Source organism: Euwallacea fornicatus, chromosome 8 (genome assembly GCF_040115645.1).
Source record: "Euwallacea fornicatus isolate EFF26 chromosome 8, ASM4011564v1, whole genome shotgun sequence".
NCBI lineage: Eukaryota > Metazoa > Arthropoda > Insecta > Coleoptera > Curculionidae > Euwallacea > Euwallacea fornicatus.
In genome coordinates this window covers 5348399-5364406 of record NC_089548.1, presented here as the reverse complement: position 1 = coordinate 5364406, position 16008 = coordinate 5348399, and the positions used below count along the sequence as shown (strand labels likewise).

Genomic DNA, 16008 nt, shown 5'->3' with positions numbered 1-16008 from the left:
TTATTTTCAAAGTATCACATTCAAGCCACTATTAAGGATAGTCGTTCGTTGCCGACGTTTGTGTTTTATGAGCATTTTATGGTTGCAAAAATAACCAAACGAAATTGAATTCAGTTCTGTGCGTGTCGCACACCATCCGGACCGCTTTGATACACGGATTTCGAAAATATCGGTTCTCAAACACTGGGAAATGGCAAAATATACTATTCGAACGCCTCCGCCCTTCGGAAAATTCGAGGGAAAATTCAAAGTGTTTTAGATGTTCCCTGGCTCAAGCCGGCCGAGATACAACACTATCGCTCAACTGTGGAGCAATTTTTCAAATACGATTTCCTGGATGAGGGTCGCCGACGCGTTGGAACGTCCACCGTTGGCTCGCATTTTCGTTAGTCCAGGGCAGTATGTGATTTTCCATGATAAACGTATAAATCAATAATACCATCAATTTTTCCTAATGCACCGATGCCACACGCTCCGAGGCACCTCCAAAACTATAATGCCGCGACCTCCATGTTTAACAGTCGATTAAGTATATGTCGGATTAAGCCGTTCATTAATTGGCTTCCTGACCCAACAAATTCCGTCTGATCTAAACAGTTTAAATCGACTTTCTTCTGAGAAAAGGACGGTCTTCCATTTTTCATTCGACCATTTCACGTGCTCTTTCGCCTGACGCAATCTAGCCTTTCTATTTTTCTTTGAGATGAAAGGGTTTTTGCCCACTTTTTCCCACATATACCAACCCCTTTTAATTTTCGTTTCGTGGTACTGATACTGCAACACATAACTCTTGACGTATGCGACTGGCACCCTTGAACGGGATCCTTTTCACTATTTTAAAATATTTTTTATCTCTTAATCGATGCGATAAACGAACACCCCTTGGCATCTTGACATATTACCAGTCGATACTGCGAGCAGCGGAATCGATACGGCACAATAATATAAACAAATCGGTTCCTCTACGTATGCGCCATGTGAAAAACAAAATGGTCTGGAAAAAGGACACAACCAAAATGCATTGGACACATATTTGCACCTTTACAATATTTGGACAAACAAGAAATATATTTTATTAATTTCAAAAAGATATTACTTTGCATGCTAAATTTTTAACTGGTTGCTCTCCATGTGAGCGATACCACAGGAGGTGTCCGCGGGATCTGGACACCTCCGTCGAGGTCCTGAAGGCACGGAGAAGGGTCACTTTTGTTTTGGAATAGATTAGACTTGTCGCGACTGGACCTGACGCTGCCACTGACGTAAGAAATTTATTGTCTCCTCACATCTATTACAGTTCATCTGGCTGATTTAAGTTCCTAACGTAGTCCATTGCTATGCGCTGCAGCTTAGCATCTTAACTAGGGTTAAGCCTGAATATTTCGTCCCTTTTGCAAATGGAATTTTCTTCCTCAGGAGTGTCGATAGCATTAAAAGATTCAATTTCCACCTTGTCTGTCGCCATTTTGTCGGGGATCGTAGACATTGGTTCTCCCACGCTCCCTTCGCACATGGTCGAGAATCTCCTTGATTAACCGGATATATTTCCTCGAGTGACGACCTCGAATGAGACTCATAAGATCGTAGGTAAATGGGGTTCTGGAGACTTGAAATGCCGTTTGAGGCACCTTCGTTTTGCGGAAGCTCTTTCAAAACCGCAGAAATATCCTCATATCTCAGACACCAAAATAGACGTTAAAACCCTGTTTATGCAGGCTCATAGATCGCGTCGAGACGACTAGTTTCAGTATTTTTAGAGGTCCGTCATTTCCCCGACACATTCCCGAAATGTCGGACTTCGAAGTTTGAAAAGTGCTTAAAAAATGTCCAGGTCAAGTACTTTTTTTTTGAGTTGATGGGCCGAGTAGCTTCATTAGACACTTTGGTATCTGGAACTCAGCAGCGGGGAGATGTCGACGTCCTTTTAAAGATATGGAAATTGTGAGGGATTCGGTAACGCTAAAATGAACTAAAAATGGAATTTTATTCGAAGGTTAATTTAACTTAAGTAGTACTCGAAATTAATTTTTTTATTTATTTTTTATTATTTTTTTTTAAATGACAATTCCAGTGTTCAGGTTTTTCGAGGAATTTGGAGCGTACCAAGCTCACAAGAACATCCATACTGACGAACTTCGAATAATGTCTAGAGTTTTGAGTGCTCATCTATCCAACAACAGGCTTATTTGAACTGAATATTCCGTTTAACTCCTGCGAAAAATTTAATAATCTCGTAAAAATTGTGGAAAAGAATACGATGCAGAGTACATGTAAATGATGACAAAATAGTACGTGTACTTCTCTGAGAGATGATTCAAATGAAATACGTTTACATTTTGAACTCCTTTTGAATATATAATATTTGGCTTTATTGTGCAGTATTAGAGCTTTTCGTCACCGGATTAGGCAATTATTCAAAATACAATTCAGATGCAGCAAACAAAGCTAAAAGCGACAGAGACATTGAGAGCTGCAAATTTGAATGATCCATTGTTTTCCCGCACGTAAATTTAAAACCACTAGAAAAAACAACACGTTTTTGTCATATGAGAGAGAGAGAGAGAGAGAGAGAAAGAGAGAGAGAGAGAGAGAGAGAGAGAGAGAGTTGATAATTCACCGGACAAAAATGATCTAAAATAAATCTTTTTGGAAATGAAAGCCAGAGACAGGTCCGAACTATTAGAAATTGGGGTTCCTTACAAAGGAACGTTGGTGCCACTTTGATTCGAGGTACCTGTAGCTTTCCCCGATTCTCCAGGTGTGGTGACGTTCTTATCCTGCAAATTCTCTTGGGCATTCCCCAGTTATAGGATGGATTCCTAAGACGTGAAATGGCCATTTCTTCAGGAAGCCGAACTGGGATTATATCATATTAAGGTCACTATTTCAATTTAGATTAGATTCGTTGAGGCTCCAGCAACTGTTTTCTCAATATTACTAACGAGTCGATTAATCCGCAGGTCTTAATGGATAATGGAAAGCTTTACGTAGAACCTCATTTAATTTGCCTTCGCTTTTTACAAATCACAAAGAATTCCTAGAAGACAATGCATTATCTGTATCTACATCAGTTGGCCTGGAACTGCCCACCCTCGGAAAACAACCCTCTTTTATAAGAATCAAATAAATAGAGACAACAACTCCGAGGGCGAATACCCTTATCGGTAATAGAGTACATGGTTTTTCTGGCTGATGTTTTTGCGGAAATACTTGAAATGAAATAAATTCCATCGACCACAATGATTATCACTGGATATTAACCAACACTAACCCGGACCAAATTGCCTGAGATTCCAGTTCGCTGCTCTGCAGAATGTTCCTCAACTTGGGAGTATAATCACATGCGATGGTCGTCGGGTTTAGTGAAAACTCCTTGATTTTTCCGTTTTTAAATTAAGTTTCTCGTTATTCTGCCCCGACAGTCGCACTTCTGCTTCCGCAATAAGTTATTTTAACCGTAATATCTAATTATATGAGTCCCTACTTCTGGAGCATATTTTAGGTCAGAGCCGTCCATTAGGTCTACCACAAATACTAAATTACCTAGGTATGTCGTCTCTTTATTATTAAAATCTACCTAAAATAAGTATTTAAATCAATTTGGTTTATCTCTTTTTGAGATAATTTACGTCGTACGAGACGAAGGAAACGGTTCGGGCTGCAACGGGATTGATGGAGTGAAGGTTCCAACGTTAACCATCATGGTCCGCGCTTTTAAGTAACCAAGATTTCGGGAGGGCAAGATTAATATCGCCTTTAAAATCATGCCCTACCGTACCCTAAGTTCGGTTGTATCAAACCGGAAATTTTTTGCCCCGCAATAGGGGGAGCGGCGTCCTTCCTTAGCCCTATCGAATTTCAAATTCAGTGGCGTTCCGAGATTTAATCACAGAATCCTCTCGGGAATTTTTTCCTTTTTTCGAAAGCTCCTTTGTTCAATCAATTTGAAATGAGCGGAAAGTGTGTTTATTTGCCGAAAAGGAGTTATTACCAACTCGGGGAAAAAGTCATCGCCACGCTTCTCGAACTTCGTAATTTTACCATTAAAAATAAATACCAACTTTTACAATTGCACTTCTCGAAGTTTTTAAACTGGAAACATTGCGGAAATCCTAAAAGATTTAGTTGAATTGGGGATCTCCCCGTGGAAATGGAAGTAGGTGTTTCTCGAGTGTCCTGGAAATAGTTGAAGTTAAGTAAATTCCACCCTTCCATTAACATAATTAAATCACGTTTATGCGATTTATACGGAACTACTAAGATGGTGAAATTTAAGTCCACGCTAATAGCTTCCATCGTGTTCTCCTGCGTTTATATTAGATTATCCAATGATGGATTTACGCCGAGGCGTAGAGGTCTTTTCCTATAGCTTCCAATATATAATTTATGCACGGTTGTCTTATGGTTTTCCCCTTGTTGGAAAATTGACAAATGCATTGCATAAACTCGATTTATTCCGTGTCCTCATGTAAAGCCCTAAATAGTGCTTTTGTCGACAAATTATTGTTTGTGTGTTTGAGCAGTGCTAATATTTGGGGACATGCACAAATGCAAACTAATTCCCATATTGTAAACATCACGTTTACGTGTTTCAATCTCCATCTCTGAAAATCTGTTTTTAAATAATGGATAAATGAGTTGATTTAGCAAATATTATTCGAATCTTTTTGTTTCAGTTTTTACTGCAGTTTCTTGCAGACAATAAAATTACTTTTTCAAAACTTTCGATACAGATCGCTCTTCGCAGGGCTAACGGTAATCGCAGGTATTCCTTTGGGGCATTGTCGGAGCACGAGCTCGGAAGTAAATTGGCTCCACATGTGCATATTGCAAAACCTACTAGACTTTGAATTATTTATTATTTTTTTAAATCGGGGCGTTAACAATTCCCACCTGATTTTTCAACAAATAACTTTCGTTTGTTTTTTACTTTGGCTGCTCGATCACCTGTCCTGGCATCACGATCTTCCGCATGGATTGAAATATGTCCGAACACCTTTGCATTGTGAGGGGACTTAGTTATCACTTAAATTTAAGTTAAATTGTCCATCTAAGGCATTTCGAGTTATTTTTTTTTGGGACCGCAAATGGTTCGTTGGACGCGCAATGCCCCGTTGGAGAGCCATTGTTGGTCACGCCAACCATTTGTCGAAACGGGAAAGTTTTCGGAGCGATTCGTCCGCGTGTTTGAGCACTTTTTGAAAACTGCTCAGGAGAGGTCGAGGTAGCTGATCTTCAGAAATTATTTTGTGAGCATTTTTTACTCCCAACCTTTACGCAACGCGAATGTTTCCGGACGTAGTTCACTCCACAGAGAAGATTGTGATGCTGGGAAAGTGATGGAGTAGCGACTGTAAAAAACTCCCAAAAAGGATTTTTTGGAAAATCACTCTGAAATCGTTAAGACCCCCGGTAAAAAAAATTGAAATCCCTCACAATTTAGTGAGTTTTGGAATACGCGTATATCGATTCGGTTTACTCCTTACCTGATGCCCTATCACCTCCCCGAAGGAATATGTTGAATTACCATGTAGCAACCCTGTAGAAATGATAAAAAATCTTCAACTCGTAATGTACTTAAAAACAAACCAGAAGAGACAGACGTGCCAAATGCATTGACGCTTTTTTTGTTAATTCCCCTGGAAATTTCCAATTAAACTGGAAAGCTTGCGATTTTCGTACACAAGCAAATAGATTCTCCCATGGAATTAAAAAAGAAAACCTACCTTGATGGTGCTTAACAGAAAAATTTAACATTCCTAAGGCTAAAAGCGTGGCTACAGGTAATATAAATGGCCTCTGCTCAATGTATGGTAATTACTACTCAAATATTCTCTTTAGTTTCCCTGTCTAGATACGGTGAGTCAACAGAGCTATTTGCTATTGGAAAAGTTGACGGAATTGGTGGAATTCGATGCAAAAAGCAATAGTTTAAAGCTCGGAACTGCCGGAACGTAAGTTCATTGGAACGATTAAATAACATTAAATCTAAAAATACAAAACCAAATCGCAAACGGACGTTTCCCTTAATGACAATCAAATTTGAAATAAAACTCGGGTTGAAGTAGATACGATCAGTATGAAAGAAAAAAAGGGGTTCCGTGTGCCATTCTCCCTCGATGAAGTTGATAGGAAACTCGCAGTGAAGTCATTGAAATAAATAAAAAGTTTCGGGTGGGAATTAAATGATTTCCAGCATGCTCAGGTTTAATTGATTTCTTAGTTGATATTAAGAATTTTCTTTTGAGAAACTCGAAATGAAATAAGAACAAAATCCAGGTTGAATTTTCCACCAAGGAGCGACAAAAAAAAACTCGGGTTAAGCCTGAGTGGTTCCATGAAGCGAACATTGCTGGAAATGTACCAGGATACTCTTAGTAGTACCCGACATGACATAGACGGCAATTTTTTTGTTAAAAATTTCTCTATATTACAACAACAAGAAACAAAACCTGAATTAACCTTTAAAAGCTGTTTTTTTTTATTTGTATTTATTTTAAAGCTGTTTTTAATGGATGCTCATCGATTCGTGATTGAATACTCTCATTTGAGGGGCATTGCTCCGTTCGACATCAAAGCGGAGTTAAATTCTATCCTGAGGGAATTCGGTCCTTTGTTAGCAACTGTAAAATATCGAGTGGCAGAGCTTAAACGCCTGTACCAGCCACCAGGAAGAGCTTCGCAGTGGTCGACCAAATTACATTCCAGATCCGACCATTTCAGATATTTTAGTGATTATCCGCAAAACTGAACCGGAAGATAGGGATTGCAAAAAGCACTGTACATCGCAGTTTGACGTTACAATTAGACGTATGGAAGCCGCGTCAAGATGGAAAGAAACATCGTCGTGAGGATGTTTCAATGCTAGGCAAAGTTTCATAGCAATAAAGCCGAGTTTTCACGTCGATTCATAATCAATGATGAAGCATGGGCCCATCACTTCACACCTGAGTGGAAAGAGCAGCCAAAACATTGGACGTAAAAGGGGGAATGGGCTCCAAAGATGACGAAAACCGGTCCATCTGCAGGAAAGGTTATGACCTCAGTTTTTTAGGATGCACGTGGGATAATTTTCACTGACTATCTCTCTCGAGTAAAACAATAAACAGAGAATATTATTCAAGTTTATTGCAGCGTTTGGCGAAGAAATTTAAAAAAAGCGACCACATTTGACGAATAAATAACCTCTTCTTTCGTCAAGACAACGCACAAGTCCACACTTCCGCAATGGCAACGGCCAAAATCAACCAAATTGGTTTCGAACTTTTACCTCGTCCATCCTGTCCGCCAGATTTAGCCCTCTCAGATTATTTTTTATTCCCAATCTTGAGAAAGTGGCTCGATGCAAACAAATTTGCCAACAATGAAGAGGTGAAATTCGAGGTTGATGCCTATTTTGAAACATTAGAAGCTTTTTACTGTAAACAAGATATAAAAGTAATAAAACGTCGCTGGAAAAGTGTATCAATTACAAAGGAGATTATGTTGGCAAATAATGTAATTTTTTCCAATATTTTTTTTTTCTTTAAGTGTCAGGTCGGTTACTTCTGGAATTATTCTCGTAGACACGACCTCCTCACAGAATTTTGGTTCACATTAAACGTTTGGTGAAACTGTTCACCTTAGAAGATGAAACCTCGATTTCAGGGTAAGCTGTTTCCAAGAATAAGCCCAAAATTAAAAAGAAATGGAAACCTGACTGGAAATGAGACATTTGCGAAACGTTTTATTTCACGATAGTTAACTTGAAAGGAAAGTTGTGTTTCATCTATGTCTTTTCCAAGAATCATTGATTGGCAAGAATTTGTTTCGCCATGAAGCTCAAAATCATTTGTATGTAGGAATGATTGAAAATGGAACGCCGGTTAACATCCTGACGTTTTCCCAATAATGCTCAATAAGAATGCATAAGGAAATTCGAGCTGAAACTGTTGCTTTATACCTTGATAGTCGGGTTTAGCAGGAAAACTTGGATCGAGGCAGGGTCGTTCTCCACAAAAACCTCAAGAAAGAAGGAACTAACTTTAATTCGTGTTGCAAATGACTTTTCTCCCATTATGTTGAAACTACTTTATACTTCCACTTGAAATGAAGCTCGGGTTGAGTCTGGAAGGTTTTCAAGAAGATACTCGAGATAAAATTCGGTCTGAGTGTTGTAAGAAAAAGCTAAAACGTTAAGGGAAAAGAGATGTGAAAATAAGGCGTTTTCATCCATGACGCCTAAATTGAAAGGAAACTGGAAAATTCAGAAGGACTTAATTAAAGCGAAAGTCCTAATTAATATATGGAACAGCAGAATTAGCGGTATAACGTTGGTTTATGACCCAGAAATACGGATCCCAGGACACGCAAATTGTCCATAAAAATGGGACGTTGTTTTTGAAGTTTTTCAAAATTTTGCTGTTAAAACGCCTTTGAATCGAAAAATCGATACACTGTTGATCATAGAAAGAGTGATTATTTCGCTTTTCAATTTTGGTTTTTAAAGGTTAAAAAGAATGTGAATGGTTATGACTGTCTCTGTGGCGGTGGACAGCATGCAGACCTCGTTGAATCAATTTATTTTGCGATTGAAATAAGATAAAATGTTAAACCAGAAACGGAATACCTGTCGATCCGGAATTGGATGAGCAAAATGAGTCGTTCACCATTTTGAATGACATCTACGATAATTTGGCAATTTTACGCGAATTTCTAACTAGTTTTTGCACCACGTCTGTTTGACCAAAATAAAAAAAAAATAAATAAAAAAAGTTTTAATTTGGATCATTTTTGAATCGAAAACTGTGTAAAAACTGCACCTAAGTAAAACTAAATCACGTTTTGATTTCTCGTTTTCAATTACGCAACTCGATGGGCACCCGCCACGAAATTACATGAAATAATATCCTCGAAACGCCACTTCTGCTTCGACATGAGACGAATTTCTATTTCACTGCCAAATCCTCTATAATAAAAAAAACCGGTACAATTATGATGGAACAACGCCAGAATTAGTCATTCTTTCTACTGACCCACTGCAGCGGTGATTGTGCGGTTTTGTTTTCGCGTCTGCCTGCTTATTTAACTGATTGGATACTATGGTTTCGTGATGGACATCAATAATCAGGTACTATTAAAATTTCAATTTCTTTGACCCCCCCCCCTCCCCCCCTCCCCCTTCCGCCGCCCCCCTCTCCCCCCTAAAAGTTCTATAAAAAGGGTTGTTCCGGAGTTAACGACCCTTCAACAATTTAAAAACAGTTTTCGAATTTGTCTCAAACAAGATGAATAATATTTTTGCTTTAATCTGGTCATGTACAGGACCGGCCTTCGTGAACTGACACGATCCGTATATGAAAGCTTAATGTATTTTTGAAATTTACATTTTTGTCTTCTGGGCAAAACTTGACGTTGTAATAATATTTTCAACCCGATGTGACTTCCTTTTACACCGGAAATTGACCCCTACTTCATTTTTTCAAATGGGACATGGCAGTTTTCCACTGAAAATGTTTCAGTGCAAATCGAAAAAATCCGTGAACTGCTTCATACTGTGTAGCTAACAGGTGCATTTAGCGCACTTTTGCCCGTCCAAGTTGCTTAACGTTTATTTTAATTGCTCGTTCGGTATAAAACACTATTTACACTACGTCATCAATCATCAAGGAAGATTGCATTGCAAAGGTGCGAAATGCCTCCAATTCCCCATTCCTCAAGAAATTTAAAGAATTACTAATGGAGCTGTTACAAGACGTGTTCAGCAGCGCCTTGCGCCTAACGGGCCACATTTTGATCGTTTATTGTTGATTATTGTTAATTAAATCGCTGACATATCATAAACTTTTTCGATTGCGCCTTTGAAATTTCTTTTACTAAAACTAAAAAAAAAACATAATAAACATTACCTGGCTCGATCGCAGAAAAGTGCATTGAGATGTATCTATTGCCTGAGCAGTTTAGGGTTTCTTCGATTTACTCAGAAAGTATTCATTTTCGATTCTTGTGACGTATATCGTATTTGTTCATTTTTTCCCTGTCAATCGAGTGGGGCAAAAGTGATTCAAGGGCGCTATTTGGGGAGCAAATGACTTTTGAACTAAAAATTCTAAATTTAATAATATTCTTCAAGCTTTTCTTTGTCAAATCTTAGTGTTGCTGCTTTAGTTGTCTGCAAAATTGTAATCGGTTTTCCAGTAATTTAAAATTTACTTCGTCGGTTTATTCACGTCAAATAGTTTTGTAAGTAACTGAGTTTTGGTGACGCTGTAGAAATGTCGACCAGAAAGTCGTGAAAATCGAAGTAAATGGAAAACAATTGAAAATCAACATTAGGTTTTAATATGAAATTTATTTTTACTGACAACAAAAACCCATTTTCACAAAAAAAATATGCTCTGCCGCAGTCGAAAAAATAACATGAGCGCCAGTTTCCAGAGCGACTGGGACTCATCCCAACCTTGCACAATGTCAGGTTTTCCCAAAAAACAAAAACACATTGAACTTTCCATATTTGGATTGTGTCAGGTCGCAAAGGCGAACCCTGTACACATGTCACATTACGTTATCAATTTTCACTGTATTCACGTATGTACGTGGTGGAAGATTGTTACAGCTTCCAATCAGATCGAAATGCTTGAAACTTATGAGCCATAAATTATTTTGCAAGCGATAGTATTGCGAAACACTAATGTTTGTCGAACTTGTGGCAAATACCTCAAAACAGCTAGTCATATGGAGAAATATCAACAGCACAATGGAATCCAAAATATTTGTTGATAGTGTGAAGTTAACATGGCTTTAACTGATGAAATACGCAGAAATGCACATGAACTCCATTATGGCACAATAGAGTGATGGATGATGCTAATTTATGACCAACGTAATAGGTGGTTTTGTACAACGCAAGAACTTAGACTCACAGACAAAATGTATGCGGATACGTAGATTATTTACGGTCCCGACAATACCAAATTGCAGGTACGTCATAGTTTTATTTTGACCTCGTGAGCGAGCGATGTTATCAAATCAAGTCGAATTTCGGGGACTAATTCAAGGGTATGTAATATTACTAGTGGATAAATGAAAGTCTGTTTAATACACTTGAATCGAATATTCAAATAAACGTGATAACGGAAAGTTCACCTGTCGGACACGCCCTTTCGATCATGGCAACGCGGTTGTCCAGAAGCTCGTCCTGACCCCTCGCCGGTTAACCCTCAGCAGGAGATCATGAAAGAATAAATAACATCAGTGTTTTGAGTAACGATATCAATTACGAAATTACTCACCGTGACTGCTTCTTGTCTCTCGTCTTATTCTTCAACTCTCAAACAACTTGTGGCATCTTGATCAATCATTATTTAATTAACTTAAATTATGTATCGTTCACGCATGATGAGGATTAATTATACCTGAAACGCTTGATATGTGTGCGTGTACGTTCTGATTGGCGCGTATTTTTTCCACGACAGGTGTAAAGTGTTCACTTTTTTCTCTCGATCTTTTCCACAACAGGGGCTTGGAGGAGCGGCTACCTCCTCGCCCTTTCCAGCGACTAATTAAGCGATCCGGGAGTTTGTTTAAATAAAAACGATTTGTAGTTCATACGCACGGAATAAGTGGAGGTTCGGTCCCAAAAGTGGAATTTTTATCGAGATCAACGCATACACACACAGCCTAATATGTAAATAAGTTCTAGTTCGGTTTCCCCTATGTTTGCCTATCCATCTAAGAGACGTGCCTTTGATACACAACATAAATTAGATAAGCAAAAAGAAAATGGGCTCTTGTGACGCAAAACAAGGGGAAAACTAAATAATGTCTCTGGAAGCAATCCCTTTAATTTAGTAAACAAGTCACTGTTCGAGAAGTTTAAATATTAGCGAAGATGGGTAAAATGAGAAGTGGGAATCTGATGAGGGGAAAAATAGGATTGGAAAACTAGAAGCGATATTCTAGTTTTCCAAGTTTGGCATATCTTAAAACGCATAAGTTTCAATGATCGTCTAGGGCGTCCGTCAAATAGACGCTTTAGATGGTCATCGGTGACGCAGGCTTCCTGAGCTGTTCGTAGTTGAATCATGGGACCCAAAGTCTCGGGGTTCATCGATGCAACGGCTGAAATTTATGATTCGTCAGCGGACTACGAATCTCCGGATAACCGTAATATAGTTATTTTTCGACGACCTCCTACGAAAGAAAACGTTACAAACGGCGACAGTAGTGAAAACCAATCCTAACACACGCGTGGGTTAGCGCGTGAAATCCTATCACACGTGTATTAGAAGAAACTAATGAATTATGAGCGCAGCGCAACCAATTACTCTACGTAGAACAACTATTGTAGTATTGTGCTCTTGCATTAGTCAATTAGGCAATCTATTTCATACTATCTAGGCTCTCGCTCGTACGTGTGTAGCGCAACTTTTCGAATTTCATTTTTTTTCCATAATGACACGAACATGATATAATCTATCACATTAATGTCGAGGTTCATTTGTTAAGTGTTTTTGAACTGATGATTTAAAAATATATACAGGGCGTCCCATTCGGGGTTGCAATTTAGGACTACTCAAAAACGGTGCGTTATGTGAAAGTTGTGCGGTAAGGAGAGGGGGACGTGTCATGAAGATAGCGACTTAGCTAAAACGTCATTTTAAGGTCACTTCGAGGGCAATTCTCCTTCTTCAAATGGCAACCCCGTATTTTTTTACAGATTCTTGTGGGCCTTCGAAAAGTGAATATCTTTTATTCGAACAAATCTTTATTAGCCATTTTGCCGCAGAGTTCTCCCTGATTTTCCTCCAATTTTCGAGATAGTCGAAGTTATTGCATCAAAAAAAAAAAAGTTTTGCAATGCATGTTCTGTTGAAAGCTCATAACAATCGTTCTACCTAATAAAAAAAAAATTGAATTTTCGTGGATTCTTCCTTGTAGCTAAGCACGTGAAGTCGCACGATTTCAATATATGCGTTTGCTCGTTCCATTTACCTAGAACTACTCGGCATTTGTGACCTTCCAGTAATTGGACAAATACGAAGTGCACTTTGTTAACGCAAAAAGAAATATTTTTTTGGAAACATGCTTATTTTAAAATTTTAATTAGTTGCTCCAGATATGAGCGATAGTGTGTCGTAAAAAGACGTGAATATCTGTAATAATATTCAGCAAAACATCACGAAATATCAACAACACGAAAGCAACGACCACGAAAGCACGATCTGCAACGATGGAGTAGTTTCCCCTCCAGTCGAATGTGGTTCGGACAAACTTTTTGTCAATTTTTTTCCTGCACGTGGTCCATGGTCGTGGGAGAAACGCCGTACAGAACTCACAAGCGAACTTCCTAGGACATTCGCGTAATTGCAGCCCTCACTTGCAACTCGTGCGGTATTTCACGCTCGTGCGTTAGGTGCTATTTTGTTCGCTTCTTATGCAAACAACCTATCCCTCGAAAATTCTACTAGATCATACAAACCCATCTACCCCAAACCGTCTATGTAGGTAGAAGATGGTTGAGAGCTCAAATACCAGACGGTACAAAATTCACAAGACAAAATGGAAAATCCGGGAAGGTACGGAAGAAGTACCTGAAACCGCGTTGTGGAATCAACTTGTACGTGATAACGAAAGAAAGCATAAATATTAATTTTTGTGCGGGGGTTTTTAGCTCTAACGGCCGGCGTCCGTTAAGAATTTTAAGTGTTGCCGTCCATCAAAAACCATCACCTGTTTTTTGGCATTTCAAATGCAAATAACAGTATGAGGTGACGAAAAATTATTAGCTTATTTTTTGCTCGACTCCATGGAAGAAAAGCATGAAAGGGTGATTATTTCGCTCTGAGAACGTTCAAGGTCGACTTTGTAATTTTAAATTGAGTAAATAATTGCCGAAAAAGATAAAATAGAGTTCATATCTTGTAATATCTATCAGGAAAGAGCAGCGAAACTGGTTTTGACTGTAGATAAACTGGGTACCTGCTGAGAATTGATTAAGACTCGTTTTGAGATTAAACGTAGCAGAATTTCCCTAGAGAAATCTAACCAAATATAGAAAATTCATGTGCTTTAATTTTACGTTCGCCCTTTAAGGGATGTGTGGGGATGGCTCTTGTTTTTTCATATTTGTCGTACGTTTCCTTGCACTTTTCCTAATAGGCGGCCACAAGGTAAGAAGCGTATGATCAGTGGTAAGATTCCCTTGTCAGATTCTGAAACAGGAACCTTTAAGGTCCCGTCCCGGATTATGTGTGTCGTACGCGACCTTATCCAGAGTGCCTTCAGACCTTAAATTCAGAAGCAATATTCTCGTGTTATTAATTGGGATAACTTTCACAGGTGCGCGTGCGCGTTTTTCCAGGGTTCTTTGTCGACCATCAAAAGTGCCAAATTCCAGGCAGGTGTCGGTTTCCATCGATTTCCATTTCGATAACTTCAATGGGTCCTTCGGATTTTTCCCTGGGAAGTTTGCGATCTTCTTGCCAGTTCGCGTCGTTCGTGCGCCATCCAGAATTCCCACGTTCAACTTCAGAAGTTTTTGGAAAACTCGTGCCGGTTTTTGAAAATCTCTTTCGGAACGCATCGGTGTATGGGATTGTCGGGCCGATGGACACGCCACTTCGGTGTGCTCTGGGACAACGTCCGCGGGGCTTTGAGGCTTTTTCGGGTGTCGTGCGCACCTCTTCGATCAAATTTTCCAAACTGAATGTTCCACGTTTGTTTTCGGGAAAGTTTCGACGATAAAGCTCGGCTTACCACCGGAACAAGGGGCGCGCGTAGACACCCTCGTCTTCCGCACGATATTAAAAAAAAAAAAAAAAAGCGATGTGCGATATTTTCAATCCGCCCTGCGAAGGGCTAATTGCCGTATGCGAAAATGAAAACATCATCCCCTATACCTCGTCAATTTAATTTGGGGCTGTGAGGCCTTATTAAGGGGGAGGTGAATGTTTAATTGAGAGCAATGAAAGCGCCTCTGCGGCCTTGAAGTCATTAGGCTCTTTGATCCTGAAACAAGACGTTCGATTTAAGTTGCCAATTTTTATGTTATTTCCGTTAATTTGAAGCCATAAATGAATTCTTGCATTCGTTTTATGTTGTTGCATTGTTTTATTGCGAATTACTCAAACTAAATACGAGCTATTTAAACATTAGCATTTTTAATGATACCTGCAAGCCATCGTCCTTGAAGTTCACACTAAACTAATTTTTTTTTTTTTTTTTTACAATACAGTTTTGTCAGTGCGTACAGTGTCACTATCTGCGTCTGTCCTATTCCCTCAAGGATCACTTGTGAAAGATAAAGATACAAATTTTTCCTTTTATGGATCTGTTTACAACTCTTCACCCACATTTGCCAAAAAAAGGCGGCCTTAACAGCTATTTGAAGTCTCCGACTTTATCAGTTGTATAGTGTATGTTCGTTCGTGAATGTGTTTTAACTTTGAACCAACATGACTGTAATTATTTATCGTTTCGCATTTTTGTGCATTTTAACCTTAACCTTCGTGAATTCCGATTCGGAACCAGAAGTGTGCAGCTACGACTTTCAACTGCGGAATCATCTGCATGTGCTAAAGAGCCTGAAGAATTGCAGGGTGGTCGACGGGAGCATCGAATTGGCCCTCCTCATGGGGCACATGGGAGCGGAAGGAGCCAAATATCAGAGCGAGTACGTGTCCCTCCCCAATCTGGAAATCATTACTGGACACCTAATTGTTTTCTCCTGGAAAGGTTTAACTTCTATTGGTAGATTGTTCCCGAACTTGAGAGCCATCAAGGGTGTCACTCTTTTTGATGACATGTACGCCCTTGTCGCTTATTCCTTGGACGAACTAGAGGAGGTATGTGTTAAAGAAAAATATGAGGTTCTGTTTAGTTTAGACCGGTTTGTTGAACACCACCACCCGATTTGCGGTTCATTGCGGAGTGTATTTGTCGCATTATTCAGTTGCATTGTTGTGCATTCGACATAGAACGTACAAATACATAAAATTTGCCTTGTTAATGGTTTTTTTTTTCTTCGCC

At 39.1% G+C, this 16008-nt stretch overlaps 1 protein-coding gene across 4 annotated transcripts in view; it reads left to right on the top strand.

Moving 5' to 3' along the window:
• Positions 1 to 16008, top strand: part of LOC136340861 (insulin receptor-like) — a 54965-nt gene that overhangs the window by 15308 nt on the left and 23649 nt on the right. The window contains exon 1 of one of the 4 annotated variants that reach the window (XM_066285262.1): positions 15213 to 15824. The exons of the other annotated variants lie outside the window; for them this stretch is intronic. Within the exon in view, the coding sequence (XP_066141359.1) occupies positions 15435 to 15824 (390 nt within the window). The 5' untranslated portion in view covers positions 15213 to 15434. Of the gene's footprint in view, positions 1 to 15212; positions 15825 to 16008 lie in introns of those variants that run through there. 4 annotated transcript variants of the gene reach the window in all.